The 18,875-nt window shown below is 41.4% G+C and overlaps 1 protein-coding gene across 7 annotated transcripts in view; it reads left to right on the top strand.

The window, feature by feature from the left end:
- The window catches only part of fmnl3 (formin-like 3), a 32,418-nt gene that overhangs the window by 702 nt on the left and 12,841 nt on the right, over positions 1-18,875 (top strand). For 6 of the 7 annotated variants that reach the window (XR_014890136.1, XM_085259143.1, XM_085259146.1 and 3 more), the window contains exons 2-7: positions 14,186-14,269; positions 14,393-14,473; positions 14,844-14,920; positions 17,246-17,329; positions 17,745-17,891; positions 18,723-18,831. Coding sequence is in view for 5 of the 7 variants with exons in the window: in XM_085259143.1 (XP_085115269.1) it covers positions 14,186-14,269; positions 14,393-14,473; positions 14,844-14,920; positions 17,246-17,329; positions 17,745-17,891; positions 18,723-18,831 (582 nt within the window). In the remaining 2 variants the exon portion in view is untranslated. The remainder of the gene's footprint in view (positions 1-14,185; positions 14,270-14,392; positions 14,474-14,843; positions 14,921-17,245; positions 17,330-17,744; positions 17,892-18,722; positions 18,832-18,875) is intronic. The other variant, XR_014890137.1, reaches the window with a different exon arrangement.

Genomic DNA, 18,875 nt, shown 5'->3' with positions numbered 1-18,875 from the left:
AGCACTGGATCACAGTTATAAACAACCCATATAGTGGACTGTCTTGTTCTTTCTATATATGAAAAAAAGTTTATTTCTTGCTCTTTTTTGTTTATTTGTTATTTATTGTTTATTTGTTTATTTATTTGGACTATTATGGACCATTATGAGCTGCTGATGTATTAAATGAACCGTCCCGCCCCTCATTCTCTCCCCACTCCTGCGGTTCTTTTGTCTCTCCAAAAGTCAGACAACTCAGCGTTTGGCTGAAGTGGCACATACTGAGCGCGGCATGGCGAGAGTGGTGGAGGTGGTGGTGTTTGGTAGGGGGAGAGGTAAACGGGATTTCCCCCCCTCTCCTCTACAGGATGGAGGACATTTTCCTGCATATCCTTGACGGAGAACATCACAGCATTCTGCGTTTATTTAGTTTAGCCCCTCTCGCTGCAGGCGACTCATCTAAAAAACAACATTTTCTGAATTCCCCCAAAACTCCCACACCCGAAGTATCCTCCCCTTTCCTACCTCCCTACACCCTCCACATCAGGCCCGAGTTTAGGCGTTTAGACGCTTTGTAATAGCGAGCGCACCGTCGACACCCACCTCCCTGTCGATCAGCGGAGTCGAACAAGGATGACAGGGTGTCATTTATGCGTCAGAGGGGGCATTTCAGCGTTCAGCACATCACAAAGCGGGACTTTACGGCTACTTTCTCTTTCAAGCACGATCGCGTGTCTAGATTCCTTCATTATTCATGCGCTGAAGCGAAGAGGAGATGCTTTAATGAAAATTTGGGTTTTGTTTGGGGGTTTTTTCCACTTAGGTGGGCGGAATGTGATCAGCCAGCAGCTCGACTTTGACTATACAGTTTTAATTTGGGGATTCCACAAAAAGTCTCGTATTGTTCTGATGAAAAAATAAGAAAACATATGTTTCCATCCGTCCATCTTTTTTTTTATATTCAATTTTCTTTTTATGTAAAGCCTCTTACTCTTAAAAGTTTTCCAAATTGTCAGAGAATCCCCCTTAATCTCTTTCACGGCATTTACTTAACGTTTTAATTCAGTTTAACAAACTCAAAGAGTAGTGGCAACAAGTTGTGGTTTTATCAGGGTTAATGTGCAAAACTTGGTCTGAAACTTTCGTTTCCTGCATGCATCTTGTGAGATTGCTGTTCAACCATGTCAGACTTAAACATTGTCGTGCTTGAGTGGTGACAGCCCTCTCATCTTAACAAGGAAGCCAGGAAACTTTGAGTTTAGATGGGACAGCCCGGGTGTGCTGGTCGCAAATCATGTCAACATGCAGTCCTTATAGTATGATATAATATTGAGGCCGTGATGAGGGTTCAAATGAAGATTTTACTTCAGTCCACTTTTGTCATAGTAACACAGTAAAAGTCTCGAGCCATCTCTAATTTTTGTATATTTTGCTTCCAAGTAACCTGACGTTGTTGCCATTTTTAAAGCTGTCTTGAACAATATTTCTCCAGGTTGGTTCATTGGTTGAATCTATAAAAAATGCCAAACATAACAGTCTCACAGGCATAAAACAGTATTTTTGCATCATTAAGGTGATCCCAAAAGAGCTAAAAGCTGAAAACATTCACCATAATGTGCAACGTGATCTTAGAAAAATTGAGAAAACAGGTGGAAAAGTTGCAGGCCTAAAAACTCTCTGAAACATGTGGAAGTCACGTGTTTGAGTCGTGACCTGAGAGATGCACCTGGGCTTTCAGCTCAGCCAAATTGCACAAGAAGTGGACTGAAAATCAGCTGCAACAGGTCTTTACAGCGGTGTCTACAGCCACTGTTAACACACTGGAGAGTTCTGTCATGGAATAAAAACAAAAAGCAGCCAACAACCAAAGAAGAGCTTTGAAACAACCAGGAAGACGCCTGGATAAATATTCATGAAGACAACTTACCAATATTGACTTTCAAACTCTTTAGAATTGCACAAAATCTTTTGCCTTATATACTGCATTCTCATTTATGTCCGTTTCCTATGTTCCTAGCCATTTATAAAGAAGTAAGGGGTGGCTCAAGACTTCTGCACAGCACTGTATCTGAGACAACATTTGACGGGATCTTTGGTACTGGAACGATCACCAGGACATGTTTCCTTCCTAACTGTTTTAGTCACAGTGTATTACTCACAGGACTTCTTTAAACTGCTTGTTTGAATACTTCTTCCACCTCCGCCTGGCTCCTTGCCTATCATACTGACACATAACAGCATTCAGCTGAAATCTGAGTAATCCAAGATCTAAAATTTAGACTTTTTTCTGTTTCTATTTATTTTCCTTGTCAAACAGTAGCATCCTAATTTCCCATGGGTGCTTATTTTGTGCTCCTCACTCCACATTTTCAACATTACCACACCCAGCTCTGACTTTCAGCTGTCTAAGGCCCTAATTACAGCATCAAGCACCGAAGATGTGAGTGGATCCTCGCAGCATCACTCAGACGGTCTCTTTCTTGGACCTTCCATGTTTCTGGAATGAAGCCATTATTTGCTTGCCAGAGCAATCAGCAGCCACGGAGCGAAACTCTCGTATGAGGAGACTAACGCAGCAAGAAGCCATTCAGCCCCTGATTTTGAATGCTGTGCTATATCTCAGCTATTACGACAATTACACACTGTGCTATGCTACAAGCTCTACTACGACAGCCCACGGCATGTCCCTTTGATGCAGATAACTTCTTTATGAAGTGAGTGGCTGTAAAAAAAAAAAAAAAAAGTCAGAATAAAAAGAACTTCACTCGTCTTTCACATATAAAAACACTTTTTGGGTATTTTTTTTATCAACACATCCTGCCTAGGAAAAGTCTAGCTGTTTGAAAGTACTGCAGCACAAATCGGTCCCTGTTATTATGTTCTGCCATGCAGAGCAGATGATTTCTATGCATGGAGCAGTAGACTCAACATTTCAGTTGTGTTTTCGAGTGGGAAAAGTTTTCAACCTCTCCAGCCTCCACCTCACTCTGGCCCATAATAGCTCCACATTTCCTTTACTTTGTGGGAAAGTGCAACGTTCTTCTATATATTCAAGTCCTTATCAGACAGTGCTTTTCTCTCGGCCCTGCTAACTGTTTGTTGTGAGATAGCGCTACATCAAAGGCTCCTGATTTTGCAGTTAGAGCTCTTCTGGAAGGCAACCTCATGGCTTGGCTGTCTGGGGCTGGATCCCAAGGTGCACTTCCCATACTATCATACCGCATGTGCCAAGCATCTGAGACACTTCACATCACTCTTTCTAAGCTGAGCTGATTTCTTTCTTCAGCATTTGTTTGCAGAGACATAACTGGCTTCGCTTCAGCTTCAGCGCTCCATAAATGGATATTTTGAAATGGGTAATTTCTCCTCCTCTGGACCACTGTGTTTTCTATGCTTCATGATGGCATGCTGGTGCAAATGGTTGGGACTGCCCAACTCTCTCTCAGACAGAGCTCACAGACATCCCACTGGAATGACAGCAGCCCATAATGATGTCATGGGCTCAGCAGCCTTTGCGAGCGTAGTAATATGCGTGGGCTAATGACTTTAACAGAATTTCTCTACTGTAGATTGTTGAAGGCGGTGGAGGAGGGGCGAGACCCCTGGGTTGGCCTCGACTAGTTCATGCCGTCTGCTAATAAAATGCCTGGGTCAGGTTTAACCGGCTGCATGTGTTAAAAGCATCTTCTCATTCCATCTCCTCTCTTTTGTCCAGCATCTTCAGAAACAGTTTCAGCCCAGTTTTGTGCGGCTGGAAACAGCTGCCTGGTATTTTCTTCCTGTATTTTACAGGGGAAATTGCATTGTAGCCAGTGGTAGTTGTGGTTGGTTTGCCTTACAATGAGAACTGTGTTCCCTCCATGCTGCTACTGGTGCATAACGTTGCCATTAAGTTAAGCTTGCGATACAGATCTTTGTAGACCCCACAGACAGACAAGTGTAAATACATCAAAGCCATATTTGTAAAATTATATCTTGGTCATTGGTAGAATTCTTTTAATAGTTTTGGCTCCTTTTACCCCCTCTTTGTCCTTGGTAACTCTCACTTATCCTTGGTTTTGTGCAATTCCAGATGGATATGGAGCCTCTCATTCACTCACCCAGTCAGTGTTTCCTACCTTCCCGTTCCCCAAACTCACTCTCGGTGTGGCTTTGCCCTGCACAGTAACTTTCTCCATATGACTCTGTCTTTATAAAAATAATGTGAGATGAGTGAGTGGCATTTCAAAGCCTGGGATCTTTTAAGGTTCCAGGTTTGTGCACCAATCCACTGCTGGATTCCTGTGGCCTGGTCTAGGCTGAGGCCACAGGAGACCTCAAAAGGAGGAAAATTCCCTTTGAACTGGCGGCCTGCCACTGTTCTTGGTTATAATGGCTTTACCAACATCTTTAAACGCCGCACACATCTTTAAGAGCTGTTACAGGAGCAGTGCAGGATTATTTTCACTTCTTGATTGCGCTGGAAACCGCCCTAAACCATTCATCTTGCTCCGCTCAGCTCCCCGTGTCTATTAAATGCTGACATCAAGTTGCGTCATGCGTGGATGTGCTGTTGCAGTTTTTCTTTCGTCTTTTGATTGCTCATGAAAGAGGTTTTGAGATTAAGCAGCAGCAAATGTTGGGAAAACTAAAGAGAAGGTTAGATCTGTGTCATTTGTCAGATGTAGTGAAATGCTGACAATGTAACTCCAGTGCCATGTCTTACATCACTGTTTCTTGATGGGGAAGATCTAAGGGAAGCCGTAGTGTCTGCTGGATTCCACTTAAGAGGAACTAATAGATTCAAGCTGATTGATGTGTTTATCAGACATAAAACCTAAATCATTTTAATGTGTTTGATGATAATTTGAGTTTTTTTATTTGCCTGATATCCCAATTCCACATTGCTTCTTTTCTCAGAAGGAAAAGCTGCATTAATTATATACATCTGGCTCAGCCACCCACCACTCTGTCTCAGAAAGAAAGGGATTATGGGAATTGAGTACACACTAATAACTTAGTCCTAGTGCAGCCAAGCAGGTGGGGTGGGGGGATCAGCACAAGGCTATCCACCTGGCTCTCTGCACCCTGAGGCTACAGTTCTCCAGTCTGGTTCAGGGCTTTACTGCTTCACTTATTCTCTCCTTGTAGTTATTTTGGAAAGCAAGGGTTAAGTTACAGCTGGGTGATATAATATGTACATATAGATCAGATCAGATTTTTTAAGAAAAAGTTGGCATTTTGGTCACTTGGCTCAATGCTTGCTTAGAGCTATATGTGAATACTGACCCCACAGATAAGGGTTGTTAGCATAAATACCATAAAAAGGATTAAGTCTAAGAGGCTATTTTGTTTTAAAGCATGTACAGTACTGTGAAAAAGGCTGTTAACTAGCTTACGTAATTAGAAAAAAAGGTCTGGCTCCCTGGAAACAAAATATACAGACACGAGGGGTGGCTCAAGACTTTTGCACAGTACAAGTCTCTATAAAGTCAAAAGGCTTTGAGGTTTTCTTATTAATGTGTTACACGAATAAAAATGAAGTGTTGTGGTGACAGAACCACGTTAGCTATTTGGTTACGTCAAGCTAACCCTCTGCTCGCTTCAGCTTCACATTTAGCTAACTTACTGATAGTTCAAATAAGTATTGCCCCAAAATACTATACTATTCTGTACAAGCAGTTTACTTATTAATTTTTTTATTTAAATGTTTTTTTTGGGGGGGGGGATTGCATGTGCCGCTAACGCAGCTGCACCAGGGCTGTAGGTTGAAGAAGTGGTTTCCTTTTCAGTACAGTGGGAACCCTGACCTTGCAGCTATACTTTTTTTTAAACAGATGCTAGGAAGTACAGCTTGATGCTGTCTCTGGTATAGACCTGCCTTAGTAACATGATGAATAATGTCTCGTGCTCAGCTTCAGTGTCATTTAGTAATCTTCCTTAATGTGCTCATTTCTTACGATCACAGTTCTGTTTTTATGTTACGTCTGAACTTAATGAAGTCATATTGAGAAACAATGGGAAACTTTCTTAATAGTTACGGTTATTGATGGGAGTCTTGATTTTGTATTGGTTTTGCTTCTGCTTTATTTTATTTGCACCACTTCTTCTTAAAACATAACCTTCCCTTTGAGGAAGCAATTCCTCCAAGTATTGGTCTGATTCAGAAAACTTTGAAATGTTTCTCCATAGCTCAGGCTCAGATTTGGGCTGGGCATTGTGTTTAAAGGCCACACTGGCATGAGTTATTGAAGCCTTCATGCACCTGCATTCCTGGCATTCACTGTGTATATACCCTGTTGGCTGGTGTGCTCACAGCTCTTGCATGAACTCACAGGGTGAACTAACAGGATATTTTCTCCACAGCAATAATCTCCTGCTTCCGATTAATGGCTAATTGCTGTATTTTTTTTTGTGTCTTCTTACATCACTCATATCTTTGTGGTCGCATTTCCTAGATACGGTAAATAAACTGTACAATATCGGTGCTGCTGCAGTCATTTTACATCACTGTTGTTTTGGAACACAACAACTTCCTGGAGACCTGTAAACAAGTTTGCGTTGCACATGAGGTCATATTTGAACCGTTTGGAACATCTGTCTTTAAGATGACCTTGAGCTCAGGACATTTTTGCTGTTATCTCAGGCTCTGACTGTGAATCAGCCTTCAAAGAAGTCTGTGATGATAAAGGCCTTTCATTTCAACCCAGCTATCACTGCTGTCGATCACCGCTGCACCACTGCTTAAATAATCAGGTTAACAAAGGGGTTCTGGGAGGTAGCTCCGGGTTTATGAACTGGAAATGGCATTTCTCCAATTTCCTGTTATTTTGTTGAGTGTTGTGAAAAGCAGATTGGAGGGAAAGTTATATCTCTCAGCAGACTGAGCCAGAGGTCAATGACGAAGAAGGGAGGGTTTGGAGAGTGTTCGGGCTAAAGATGGGAAGGCCGGTGACTAGAATGAGGACAGATAAGTGCGAAAGAGGCTGAAAATATTACACCACAGCTGCAAACTGTTGCCTTTAAGTCTTCATCTAATGGGGATTTAACACAATGCTTTTCAGCCAGTGAATCTGTCTGCTCTTATGTGCCTTATGTGTGTAGAAATAGAGAAATCAAGAATCAATCTGATAATAATTTAATTGTTTTTTGTCATTTATCAAATTGAAATGGCGTCTACTTCTATTTCCAGCCTAACACATAAATGAGAATCAGCTGCTTTTCTCGGTTTTGTGGCGTTATAGATGAATGGGTTTTGAGATTAGGCTTTAATCTTCTCGAACTAGTTATACATAAAGGGGAATTAAGAAGAGAAGGTTCTAACTGTATTGATTAAGTGTTGGAAAATCGAAAGCAGTTGCAGGTGATTTCCGTATTTGTGTCTTCACTTAAAATACACGCTCTAGGTTTTGCATAGTGAGAATGTGGTTTGCCTGTCGAGACCGTGTTTCCACATAAACGAGGTGCTTTGCCCTACCTGTTACATTAATGTCTTAATAAGAAGCTTGTGACTGTGCCTGCTCATATTTACTTTGTAAACACAAACCACCATCATGAGCGGCGAGCAGGGAGGGGCACTGACCCCAAGAACTTTTGCTGCCCTGCCTTCAAGAAAATGCATCTCCCCCTCTCCACTCTTTGTCCCTCCTCTTTTCAGTGTGTGTTTGGTAGAACTGGTAGCAGCTGGTTTGTTGGCCCCTCTGTCTTTCAGGATCTTTGTGCAGGACCTACGCATTGTTGCGCTTGCCCGGTTTGGGTTACCTTGCAAAAAGAGCGACAGGTGATCAGATATCTCGTAGACAAAGGGGGGCAGTGTTTTCTCACACTCTGCTCCTCTTCCTATCAAATCAGTTAAGCTTTACCTGCATATGTAAATACATTGTTTGAGTGAATATGCAATAGAAGACAAATGTTTGTTTTACATGTAGACCAAGACCGACCGATATATTGGATGAGTACCGGCCAATCAGAAATATCGGCATTTGTGATATGTCCTGCTGAAAGATGCTGAAACCAAAAGGTTACTTTTATAAAAAAAAAAAAAAAATTGTGCAGAATACAATGCAGAAAAAATACTTAATGTAAATTTAAGAGTGTTTCAGCAGCGCTAATCTGACTCCAGTTTATGTAGACGAGTAAGCTGACATTGATGCAGTCAAGCGGGATCTTCACATTAAGTCGCAAAGTAGTTTTTAAACAGATTGCTGGAAAGTAATTAAATGATTTCCCTTCATGATCTCTTTTCAATAGAACATATACATTTTTTTTAAACCCATTATATTGATCGTGGAATTGTTTTTACTTCCCCAAATATTGCTACTAGCTCCAAACATTACATACTGGTCAGGCTCCAATTACACAGCTACACAACAAATTTAAAAATACCCAGGGCAGTTTTTGATTTCCTGAAGAGTTGAGGAAGTGTCTGCAGCCCAGTGACGACAACAGCTGAGCCACTCATCCTGTCTCCTCTTATTGTGCTTCCCTACCAAGAAAAAGGGAGGACTTCAACAATAGCCCAGGCAGCGACATTCATTAATAAAAAGCTACAGGCTGTGTCACAAACAGCCAGTCTGGTTTATGCTTTTACCACATGTCTTATAAACAATTCTGGCTTGTAGAACTCTATTTCATGTGTATGACAAGTATAATATGTTAGGCAATTATCCATTTGGTTCTGTATGTTCGCGTTCACTTCGGATGTAGTCAGGTTTTTTTAAACCTCTGAAGGAGACATTTATCTTGAACTGTGTCCAGCATATTCTGGTACAGTAGGATTCCGAGTATCACTTTAAATCTAAGCTATGCATTTAATAAGCTTAAGAGAAACACTCTTGTGCCAGGTTCTTTATTCATTGTGCTTTCTTTGCCCCCTTGCTGGATGTAACAGTCAGTAGTTTGCCTGTTACCACCCTCCTCACACAGCACCTTTTAATAATGAGGACCAGGTCTTATCTTACCCTTATTGGCTGTTTCATTATCTTCCTTGTGTTACTGGATTATTGAAGGATGTCTCTTGTTCATATACAGCTGTGTTGCTTGGGAGCAAGAGTTTGCACAGAGAAAACTGAAGAATAAGACAACAAGAATGCACATATGAAGTAAAGTGCATGATTTAATGATCGATGGCTTCATGAACAGTAAGAGTAAGTAGCTGATTAGTTTTAGTAGAATCTGTTGAAGGTCATTGACTGGCCGTTGTGAAACAACTGTTATGCAGAGACATATTTTTAAAAAGTCCTTGCTTTGTCCTGCAATAGGGTCAGTGTGTCGTCGGCCCTGATTATGGTAGCAATTGAGTTAAGCCACAGATCCCGTTTTCCTGGACCCCACCCTGATGACCAGACAGACAGGTTGGGGGGAACGAGGGCCGTCTGGGCCTCCATGTTTGAACTACGACAGTGAGCTCCTTAGCCACCCACTCATTTTCCTGTGAGATGATGATAACTGTCTGCTCTGTGTAAACCTATCAAAGCAGATAAAAGACACAGACTCTGCATTTCCATCCCACCGACAGACCACAAAAGAAAGAATCACACTGAATGTATCTTCTTAGTAAGTCACTTATTTCAGTTAAAAAAGTATAAAGCGCCAAATCACAACAACAGTCATCTCAGGGTGTTTTACACCATAAGATAAAGACCCTACAGTACAGACAGAAAGGTAAAACTGTCTTTTAACAGGGAGAAACCTCCAGCAGAACCACAGTCAGGGAGGTGCAACCATCTGCCACGACTGGCTGGGGGGTGAAGGGAAAGAGAAGAGACAGAAGAAAAGCGAAAAGAAAAAAAAGAGCATAGGGAGACAGGACAAAACACAGACTAAGGGAAAGAGATGACAAAAATGTAATGACATGCTGCCATGATATATAAACATGTGGGGAGTGGAGAAGAAGTGTTCAGTCCATCACATCAAGTCTTGCAGCAGTCTGAACCTATAGCAGTGTAACTAAAGGATGGTTCAGGGCCACCTGGTCCAGCCTTAACTATAACCTTTATTAAAAATGAGGAAATTTTTGGGGCTAATCTCAAAACTAGAGAGGGTGTCTGTCTCCTGAATTCTGAAGAGCTGGTTCCACAGGACCGAGGCCTGATAGCTGAAGGCTTGGCCTCCCATTCTACTTTTAGAAACTCTAGGAACCACAAGTAAGCCTGAGAGCTGGCAGTCTTGCTCTCAAACTGCAGGGTTGCTAATTTAAATCCATATTATCAGACAACTCAAAAAAAAAAAAAAGAGCAGTTTATCCTGCACCATGTTTTTAGCACCAGTGACTTACAGAGTAAATGTCTGTTGCGTACCTGGGAACAACTTATGAGCAGCATGTTGTCCTCTGCAAGAACAAACAAGTTAAGGAAATTCCACAAGCAGAGCTCTCCAATTAAAAATCTTTTAGTTTTGTGCACACTGGTGTGACGCGCTATCCCAACTGAAAGTGTGAGAGAAACTGAGAAAAGCTGTGGAGGAAACACTGCAAAAACTCAAAATCTTACCAAGTATATTTGTCTTATTTCTAGTCAAAATTATCTCATTACACTTAAAATAAGACACAATCAGCTACAGGGCAACATTTCAGTAAGCTAAAGGAACTTGTTTCAAGACAGTGAATCTTGAAACTAGAGAAAAACTAGAGATTTTTCACTTGTTCCACTGGCAGATTTTTCACTTAATACAAGATATTTTAGCTTAAAATAAGTGAAAAAATCTGCCAGTGGAACAAGTGAAAAATCTCTAGTTTTTCTCTAGTTTCAAGATTCACTGTCTTGAAACAAGTTCCTTTAGCTTACTGAAATGTTGCCCTGTAGCTGATTGTGTCTTATTTTAAGTGTAATGAGATAATTTTGACTAGAAATAAGACAAATATACTTGGTAAGATTTTGAGTTTTTGCAGTGAACATCTTGTCCTGCTTTCAGACTGGTATCTCTGGGGACTTCTGGTGGGACTTGCAGGTCAATAACGTAACATCGGGCCGATTGTAAATCATTTGGATTAGGAAGCTGTCCAGCGTAGGGCAGGACGGAGTTGCCCTGGCGACAATAATTTCTCAAAGGTCCATGGGCTCTTCAAAACATCCCCTCACTTGTGGGGGTCTGTGTGTGACTTGAGCGCTCTGCTTAGGACTTCCTGGACTCTTCTTAACCAGAAACATGACCCCATGAACTACTTTAACTGTTGACGCTTTAAAACCTCTGTCATCCTTTGTTAATGACGGAAATGCCTGTTTCAGAATTTATCCCCTCACGGCTGACCTCTGCTCTGCACCATCGAGTTTTCCGTCTTTATTTGTTCACTTTACAGTCATGTACACTAAAGAAAACCAAAAGAAATGTTTTAAAGACAGAACTTTTGCACATCTATGTTATGGTGTCTGCATTTCACTTTTTTTTTTTTACCATTTAACTGATTTAACCTCAGTAAATTAACAGTTTAATGCACTGAGATCAAAATGGCTGTGTTTGCAATCTCCACCCTTTGCTCACATTTGGGACCTAACGATTTGTCAGATAGCAGTGACAATAGAACTAGTTCATCTGGTTGTGAAGTGTATCGGTGTTGTGTTCAGCTGGATTTTGCTTTACACAGCACCAGAGGGCATACACTGACCCTGCCCACCAGCCATTGTTAGCGGTTTTCTGTGAGAGGAAAAAAGTTGGCTCAAATGTCAAAGGATGGGAATGGCACAGCACCGAATCAAAACAAAGCTCCACACTGAATCCTTTGTCATGCCAGTCTCAGGTCAAACAAGAAAGGCCATGCTGGAGGAGAGAATATGTGGGCAACGAGCGCCAAAACATTTTTGGCATAGCTGTAGTATTTTCCCTTTAAAACATTCCAGTGATTTCGAAATTATAAAAGGCTCCTGCCCCCTCTCCTTTAGCTTCTTTTAGCTTCTTCTAAACACAGGAAGCGAGCGATAATATCACTGTGGGAGAAAGTGAAATGAAATTAGCTAAATTGGGTTACTTGGCTCAAATTACCCAAATCTGGTCAGAAAGGAAACTTTCCCTCCGCCTTTTGCCCCTCTGTCGCTCACACTGCTATTTATTTATAGTACCCGAGGCTTCAGGTGACAGTTGAACATCATTAAACAGCAGTACGTGATGTGTCCTCATTGCTCAGAATAGCTTTTCGGTGAGTTGAGGGATTCTGGTCATTAATTTGTCTTTAGCGAAATATACTTTCTTTTTTTTAACTATAATCAATTATGTTCCTATTTTTATTTTTTCATTACTAAAAGGAGTATCTGTGCATACATCTGGTCTGCATGTTTTCCAGTAAATCAGAATTAAATTAGTACAAAAAGGAGACCCTGCTCTTAGCCTGTCTCTACTTTCATGTGCACTGACTGAGAAACCAAAGGCGGCTTTGGGGCCGGGGTACAACCCGAAGCGTGCGACCATAGAAAAGTCGTGACTATTTCGCTTAACTCTTTACCTTACCTTCACAGAAGAGTGTACGATAAAGGAAATTAGGGCTGCTGCTTATGATTGTGTTCGTCAATTATTCATTTGATAGCTATCCTGTCAATCATATGTGTTTATTTGTCTAAGAAAATCACAAAAACGTTCCAAAATAAGAAGCTAATGTTTGTCATCTCTACGATTATCAAAATAAATTTCAATTCATCCTCTGACCAGCAAATATAAATATATACAAATACGTATTTCTCTTGCCCCATGATGACCAGCTGTAGATTATTATTCAAAAATATACAACGGTTTTTAATCAGTGAACAGTGATAGGAGGCAATTTGGAACAACCGTCTTATTAAAAATTAAAAATTATTGATCTGTTTTTTGGAAAAACCCAAAAAGTTCAGACAAACCATTTATTAAAGACACGTGGAAGATCTATGACCTTCCTAAAGATGGTCTTGTAGGTAAATCTTGTCCCAGGAGAGGCAAAGGAGGAGAGAGCAGCTTGGGGGTCAGACATGAGAGAAGTTTACTACTATAAACTACTACTACAAACAGGACACATTCCTCTTGTAATTCTGAACATCTGGTACCCATGTTACTTCTTTTTTCTCTCCAGCGTGGGTATTTTGGGTTAGTCAAAATAAGCCATATGTGAAATCTTCACACTGCTTTCCACTCTGGTGATAGCCTGTTATAGCTCTGCCCTGCATTTTCTTAGTTTACCTTGTTTATAGCTATTCTTGGGCATCCACTGCCAGCTCAAAGTTGTTTCGCTTATTTTTGAATGTGTGCTGCAATCTGTGATCACAAAGCTGTGAACGTGTATAGAAATTATTAGCTCTTTATGGTCCTGGCAGGACCATATTTGCCTCCATATTTGGCGCTTGCAAGGACAAAATGATTCATGACGCTGTGATGGAGTGAGCAATGATTTGGAAAAGTCATTTTAATATATTCTCGTGCGATATTTCCACCACTTCTGGTGACTGAGTTGCTACCATAGAAACAAGTATGTGTTGTTTTCCACACTGGAACATGCCAGCGTGAACATCACATCTGGCCTGGTGGGATGGGTTAAAAAGGCAAGCTGTTGCATTTTAGACAGCAGTCTGAGTTATAGCTGCAGGTTAAAAGTCAAGCTGACGGGCCATTTGTGGCTGAGCTTTGGGATACTGTTGACACTGTTGGAAATGAGGGGTCTGAGTGCAAAAACAATCGCACATTTCTTCAAAGAGAATCAGTGAGGCAGTCGGTTTCAGTGACTAGTTTGCTCCTTATTGTTGCACTTCCTCCTATCTAAGATTTCCATGTCAACCTCTGTTTATAAGCATTTGTGTCCTTGGAGGAAGTAATTAGTCAAACACTAGTGTCATTCAGCTTGCGTTATTTTTTTAAAGCAGTCATGAGGACATGAGATCCTAAATTTGTGCTTAGTTTCTAAATACAGATTACATAATATGGGGTTTAAATTGAGCCCAGAAAAACGGCTGCATCAGGTCATCTCGTGTGGCATTCAAGTGTTGCTGGTTTACATAACAAGTCTGATGACAGGTCCGGTAATAGGCCGGTACCCTGATAGCAGCATGTTGTGTTATGAAGAAATGTGCTGCCTGAACAATACTGAGACCAAAGAGTGAGAAGGAGATGCACGTCGTCTCCTTCAACAGGATGCCAAATGTCAACACAGGAAGTGAGGTCACGGTATAAGTCTTGAAAACGTTGTCATCAGTTTGCTGATGGCGCCAGAGACTCATAAAGACACTATGAATGAAACGAATGCTTACATTATTTGTTTTTTTCTGTTTCCCAGAACTCTATGAACCTGCCTCCAGACAAAGCCCGGCTCCTCAGACAGTATGACAATGAGAAGAAGTGGGACCTGATCTGCGACCAGGTGAATTTGTGAACTTTGTATCATTAATTAGTAAACCTGCTGTAAGACTACACACACCTGTCCACATTTTGGTGTGGCTGACTGCAGCAACTTACATCACGCCGCTCTTTTGTGTATCTTCAGGAGAGGTTTCAGGTGAAGAATCCTCCTCACACCTACATCCAGAAGCTTCGCGGGTACTTAGATCCTGGAGTAACACGAAAGGTGGGACCGTACAAAAATCATAAAGTAGAACCCGGCTGATTGATGCGTGTCAAAGTCTACTTACAGGTTACACACACAACTTCTGTGACAGCTCTGATGCACCTTCTCCTTATCTCTGCTTGAGGCATTATCAGCTGTTACCAGCTTAAAGTATCAGAAGTTCATTGGTCAGGTTGCAGGGTGTTTGACTTCTCTGGTTCTCCTTTATTCATCCTCTATTTTACAGTTCAGCCTGAAGATGAGGGCAACACTAAACCTGCTGAGTAGGATTATTGTTGTTTTTGAGGAACTGAAAAGTTCTCATGAAAACTGCCTAGAAAGCACAGCTTCAATGTAACCTGTAATAACCAGCATTCGTTGTGTCTTACAGAAGTTTCGCAGGCGTGTGCAGGAATCTACAAAAGTCCTGAGGGAACTGGAGATTTCACTGAGGACAAATCACATTGGGTAATCATGTCTTAGCTTCTATTTTTCTGGTGAATTATGCAGGTCTATTCATCTAAAGCTCAAGGAAACCACATTATTGTTTTGCCCGGTAAAGAATATTCTATTGTGTGTCCCTGCTGCTGCTGCTGCTGCAGGGACCCAGAGCTTTTTCTGGTGCCCAGATTCCCCCCTCCTATTGTTCCAACTGCCAAGCTCTGCAGCTCCACTTCATAGAGCTGGTGCTCATAATGCCCAGATGGTAGCCATTGTATGGCCTTGTCCACTCCCCCATAGAAGGCAGCAGGAAGCTTTGTTGTATGCCAGAGGGACAGGAAGCCCGGCTGACCATTGCTGAACCCAGTGAAAAGCACAAGAACAAACACAAGGATACATGTATGTTTACAGAAGTCTCGCATAGTAAAGCAAACCACATTTTTGCATTGCAGACTCAAAAGCAGTACATTTTCCTCCTCATCCATCACACATGTGGATGCTATTTTATCGATTCGTAGCCTTCAGTGTTGCAGACATGATCTACGTAATCCGTAGTCATGGAGGTGCTGCAGTGACTTGCCACTTAATCCGTGAACCAAAGTAAAACATACCTTCATTTTTTATGGACTTCATTGAGCCACGTGAATAACTCTTATACAATTTGCCTTCATCAATAAAGGACTTTTTCTTTTTCAATGCAGTTTCCAGAAAGGCTCACAGGCAAAGGAAAAGGAGATCTATTTTCAGAAGACTTTTGTGGGTGGGATTAAGTGTAACAGATGCCGGTTTATTGTGTGTCTGAATCCTCAGCCCTGTCTGGTGTGTTATTCCTGAGATTGCCAAGAAAATCTGAAATAGCAACTGGTTGGAGAGAAGTACAGGGAGGAAAGAGTGAGGGTTCACAGCAACGAGGGAGGGGGGCAGGAAGCTGATGATCAAGCCCACCTCCTCGTCCCCCCTCCTCCCTCCTGGACCCGGTCTAGTTGCTTTGTTCGCTTTCCTCTGCTCCTCTGCTCACCTCTCTTCCTTTTCCCTCTTCCTCCTTCCCTCCGCTGTCAGGGTCCTGGTTGGTTTCCTGCCTAACTTGCCATTGGCTGACCAGCAATCTGTCATCACAGCCATCATTTCAAGACTATTTTAAGAACCTTTTACCTCATTCCATCTCCCCCTGGAGTTCCCTCAAAATGTGGGGAGGAGGTAAAGGGGTCTGTGGGGGAGGCAGACTAAATACTGTTGAGTGTCAGGGGTTCTTCCTGAGCCCAGCTCTCTTAGCCATATGCCCTCCACATTCTTTCTCTAGCTGCAATGGGAATTCCTTTGTTTGGAGAAAACTGGAGTGAGGAAAACTGAAGCCTTGCTCTGCTTTACTTTCCATGGAATTTTTTCCACTTTCTTTTAGAGCTATTGAAGAGCCGTCATCCCAAATAATTCTCATTTATTACAACTTTCGTCTCATTTTTTTGTAATTATGTTGCCTATAATAGTTACCGAAGTATCATTACCTGGATATATGGTAGATCTGTGTAACTACAAATCAGATGAACAAGTAGCATGATGTGTCCGAAAATTCAGCTGGATGTGAATGAAGCGGAATATGAAAGCTTAAATGCCTCTAAAAACTTCCAGCATTACTTAAATAACAACTATGAAAAGTTCAGCCAAAGTTGAACCAGTGTATGAATAATTTGTTTAAACCTGCCTGCTAGTCTATCCATGATTTACAATTACATTTAAAGCTACAATAAAGAGATCCACTAAAGAATAAATAGCAATAAGAAAAAGAAAGACAATATAAAGAATCTTCCTTTCACTTATGTAATTTATTAATTTATTAGAACAGTTGCTTAAAAACTCATTGATATTCGTTGCGGTTGAGAGAAGTACTGGGGCTCTACATCTAGTTACATTATCACACAGCCTTTCCTTATATACATCTGTACACATCTGTTTTATCAGTTGCTATTGTGATTCCACGTCACACAGTACAATGATAAATGTTCCCTCAGCATTTTAAAGTTCATTCTTCTGTCACGTGCTCTGCTAGCTGTCCTTATTTCAGTTATTATTTGTTCTTTTTATAAATTAAAAAAGAAAAGCAAAACAAAGCAAACCCAAAAGGACAAATAACTGGTATTACAATTGATCAGCAGAAAAGCCAAAACTAGACCTGAGTTGTTCTAAACCAGTTCTTTAAGTACAAAAGGATTTATGAGAAGGCTTCAGAATAAGAAGAATCCTAGTTTTCTTTATGTCTCTCTCTCTCTGTTAGTCGGTAACGGGCTGTCCGAAAGGATAAGGGTGTACTCTGGATCTGGCGCCCCGCTAACCTCTCTCTGCTTTCATGCGTCACAGGTGGGTCAGGGAGTTCCTCAATGATGAAAACAGAGGTCTTGATGTCCTTGTTGAATACCTCTCCTTTGCTCAGTGTGCAGTCATGTAAGTATACACACACACACACACACACACACACACACACACACACACACACACACACACACACACACACCTCTTGACCAAACCTTTCCTTAGGAACTGGGTTGGGCTGTGAATCCAGCTGCTGAGTCTTTTAGAGCCTGTGATATTAGTACATTGCATTCATTGGATGTATTTCCTGTGTCTTGTTGCATACTTTGTAACGTGAATGCATTTCTGGACGGATGCTACCTGGTTGAGTGCTGAGCTATACTTTGGGACAGAATCTGTGTGCTGAGCTTTATCGTGCAGCTTGATGACAGTTCTTGTGATAATGCCTGGCTCTCTACTAAGCTGCCTTGCAAACCTAACCTCCCCCATGCCTCTCATCTACACCCCTGTGCCTCTGTGTTGGCTTCTCTGTTTGTCTATGGCCCAGGTTGGATTTTGAGGGGCTGGAAAATTGGGAGGATAGCTTCTTGGACAAGTCTAAATCTTGGAGCAGGTCCATAGAGGATCTGCACCATACGAACGCCCAACCCTTCTGCAACACTCTGGTGCGCTCTGCCCGCCAGTCTGTTCTTCGGTACGTATTGCTAAGCAAGCTTCCCGCTATTAGCTTCCTCTGTTACTGCCTTGCTCTGCTAACCTTGAATGCTATATTTGCATGCAAGCCCATTGTCTTAGTACTGGTTTGTTAAAAAGTCTCTGACCTTTAGTGCTATCTGTCTCTCTTTGTTAACCGTTCTCCTTCATCTGCCCAGATGTGCATCTGCACTGTCCACAGATGAGATCCAGCTGTGAGCAGCAACATATGTTGGACAGTTGTGATTCTCCTCTTCACCACTGTAGAGACATGACTTAAAGACAGATAGGGTGTAAAGTCTGATCGGAAAAACAGATATTATATAAGGGTGCACAAAAATAGTCCACAAGGACAGACTCTAGACTTATAAATATTATATAAATATATTGTCAGATAAATTACTACTGAACTGTTATTGGTAGAAGGTATAAAAAGTTTTTCCGCCCACATTTGTAACAAAGTATGGAAAAAAAAACATATTCTTGATGTATGGTTATCCCGATCATAAACCTTACCAGAACAGTTACCATGAAATGACTGTGCAATACAGTTACATAATAGCAGTCTGTGAACAGAATTCGGTCTGTTAACAGCAACAAGGAAACCAGGCATTTCCCATAATGCATCTGTAACCTCAAAAGCCATCTAAGTTTTTTTCTGTCAGACCTCATTCTCTGTAATTTTCTCTTTCTGTCTCTCGCTGCGACACACTTAAAACAAAAATCATAGAAAATAGTAGATACACTTCAGAGCTCTGTTTGACTAACAGAATAGAAGCCAGAACATGAATTTCATTGCTGAATTTGCTTTAATGTGCTGAATCTGTTGCAGCTACGGCTCAGTCGCGAATAGCAAAACCATCAAGAACTCCCGCCTCGTGAGTCAAAAGGATGATGTGCATGTGTGCATCATGTGCCTGAGAGCAATCATGAACTACCAGGTACCAGGAACCACCTACGACCCACAATCAGATATGTCTCATAA

The sequence above is a fragment of the Mchenga conophoros genome, linkage group LG20, assembly GCF_057382185.1.
Source record: "Mchenga conophoros isolate Kocher_MC1m ecotype Shallow Benthic linkage group LG20, M_conophoros_male_GT1.1, whole genome shotgun sequence".
Lineage (NCBI taxonomy): Eukaryota > Metazoa > Chordata > Actinopteri > Cichliformes > Cichlidae > Mchenga > Mchenga conophoros.
The sequence above is the reverse complement of the archived record's forward strand: the minus strand, read 5'-3'. Positions and strand labels throughout refer to the sequence as shown.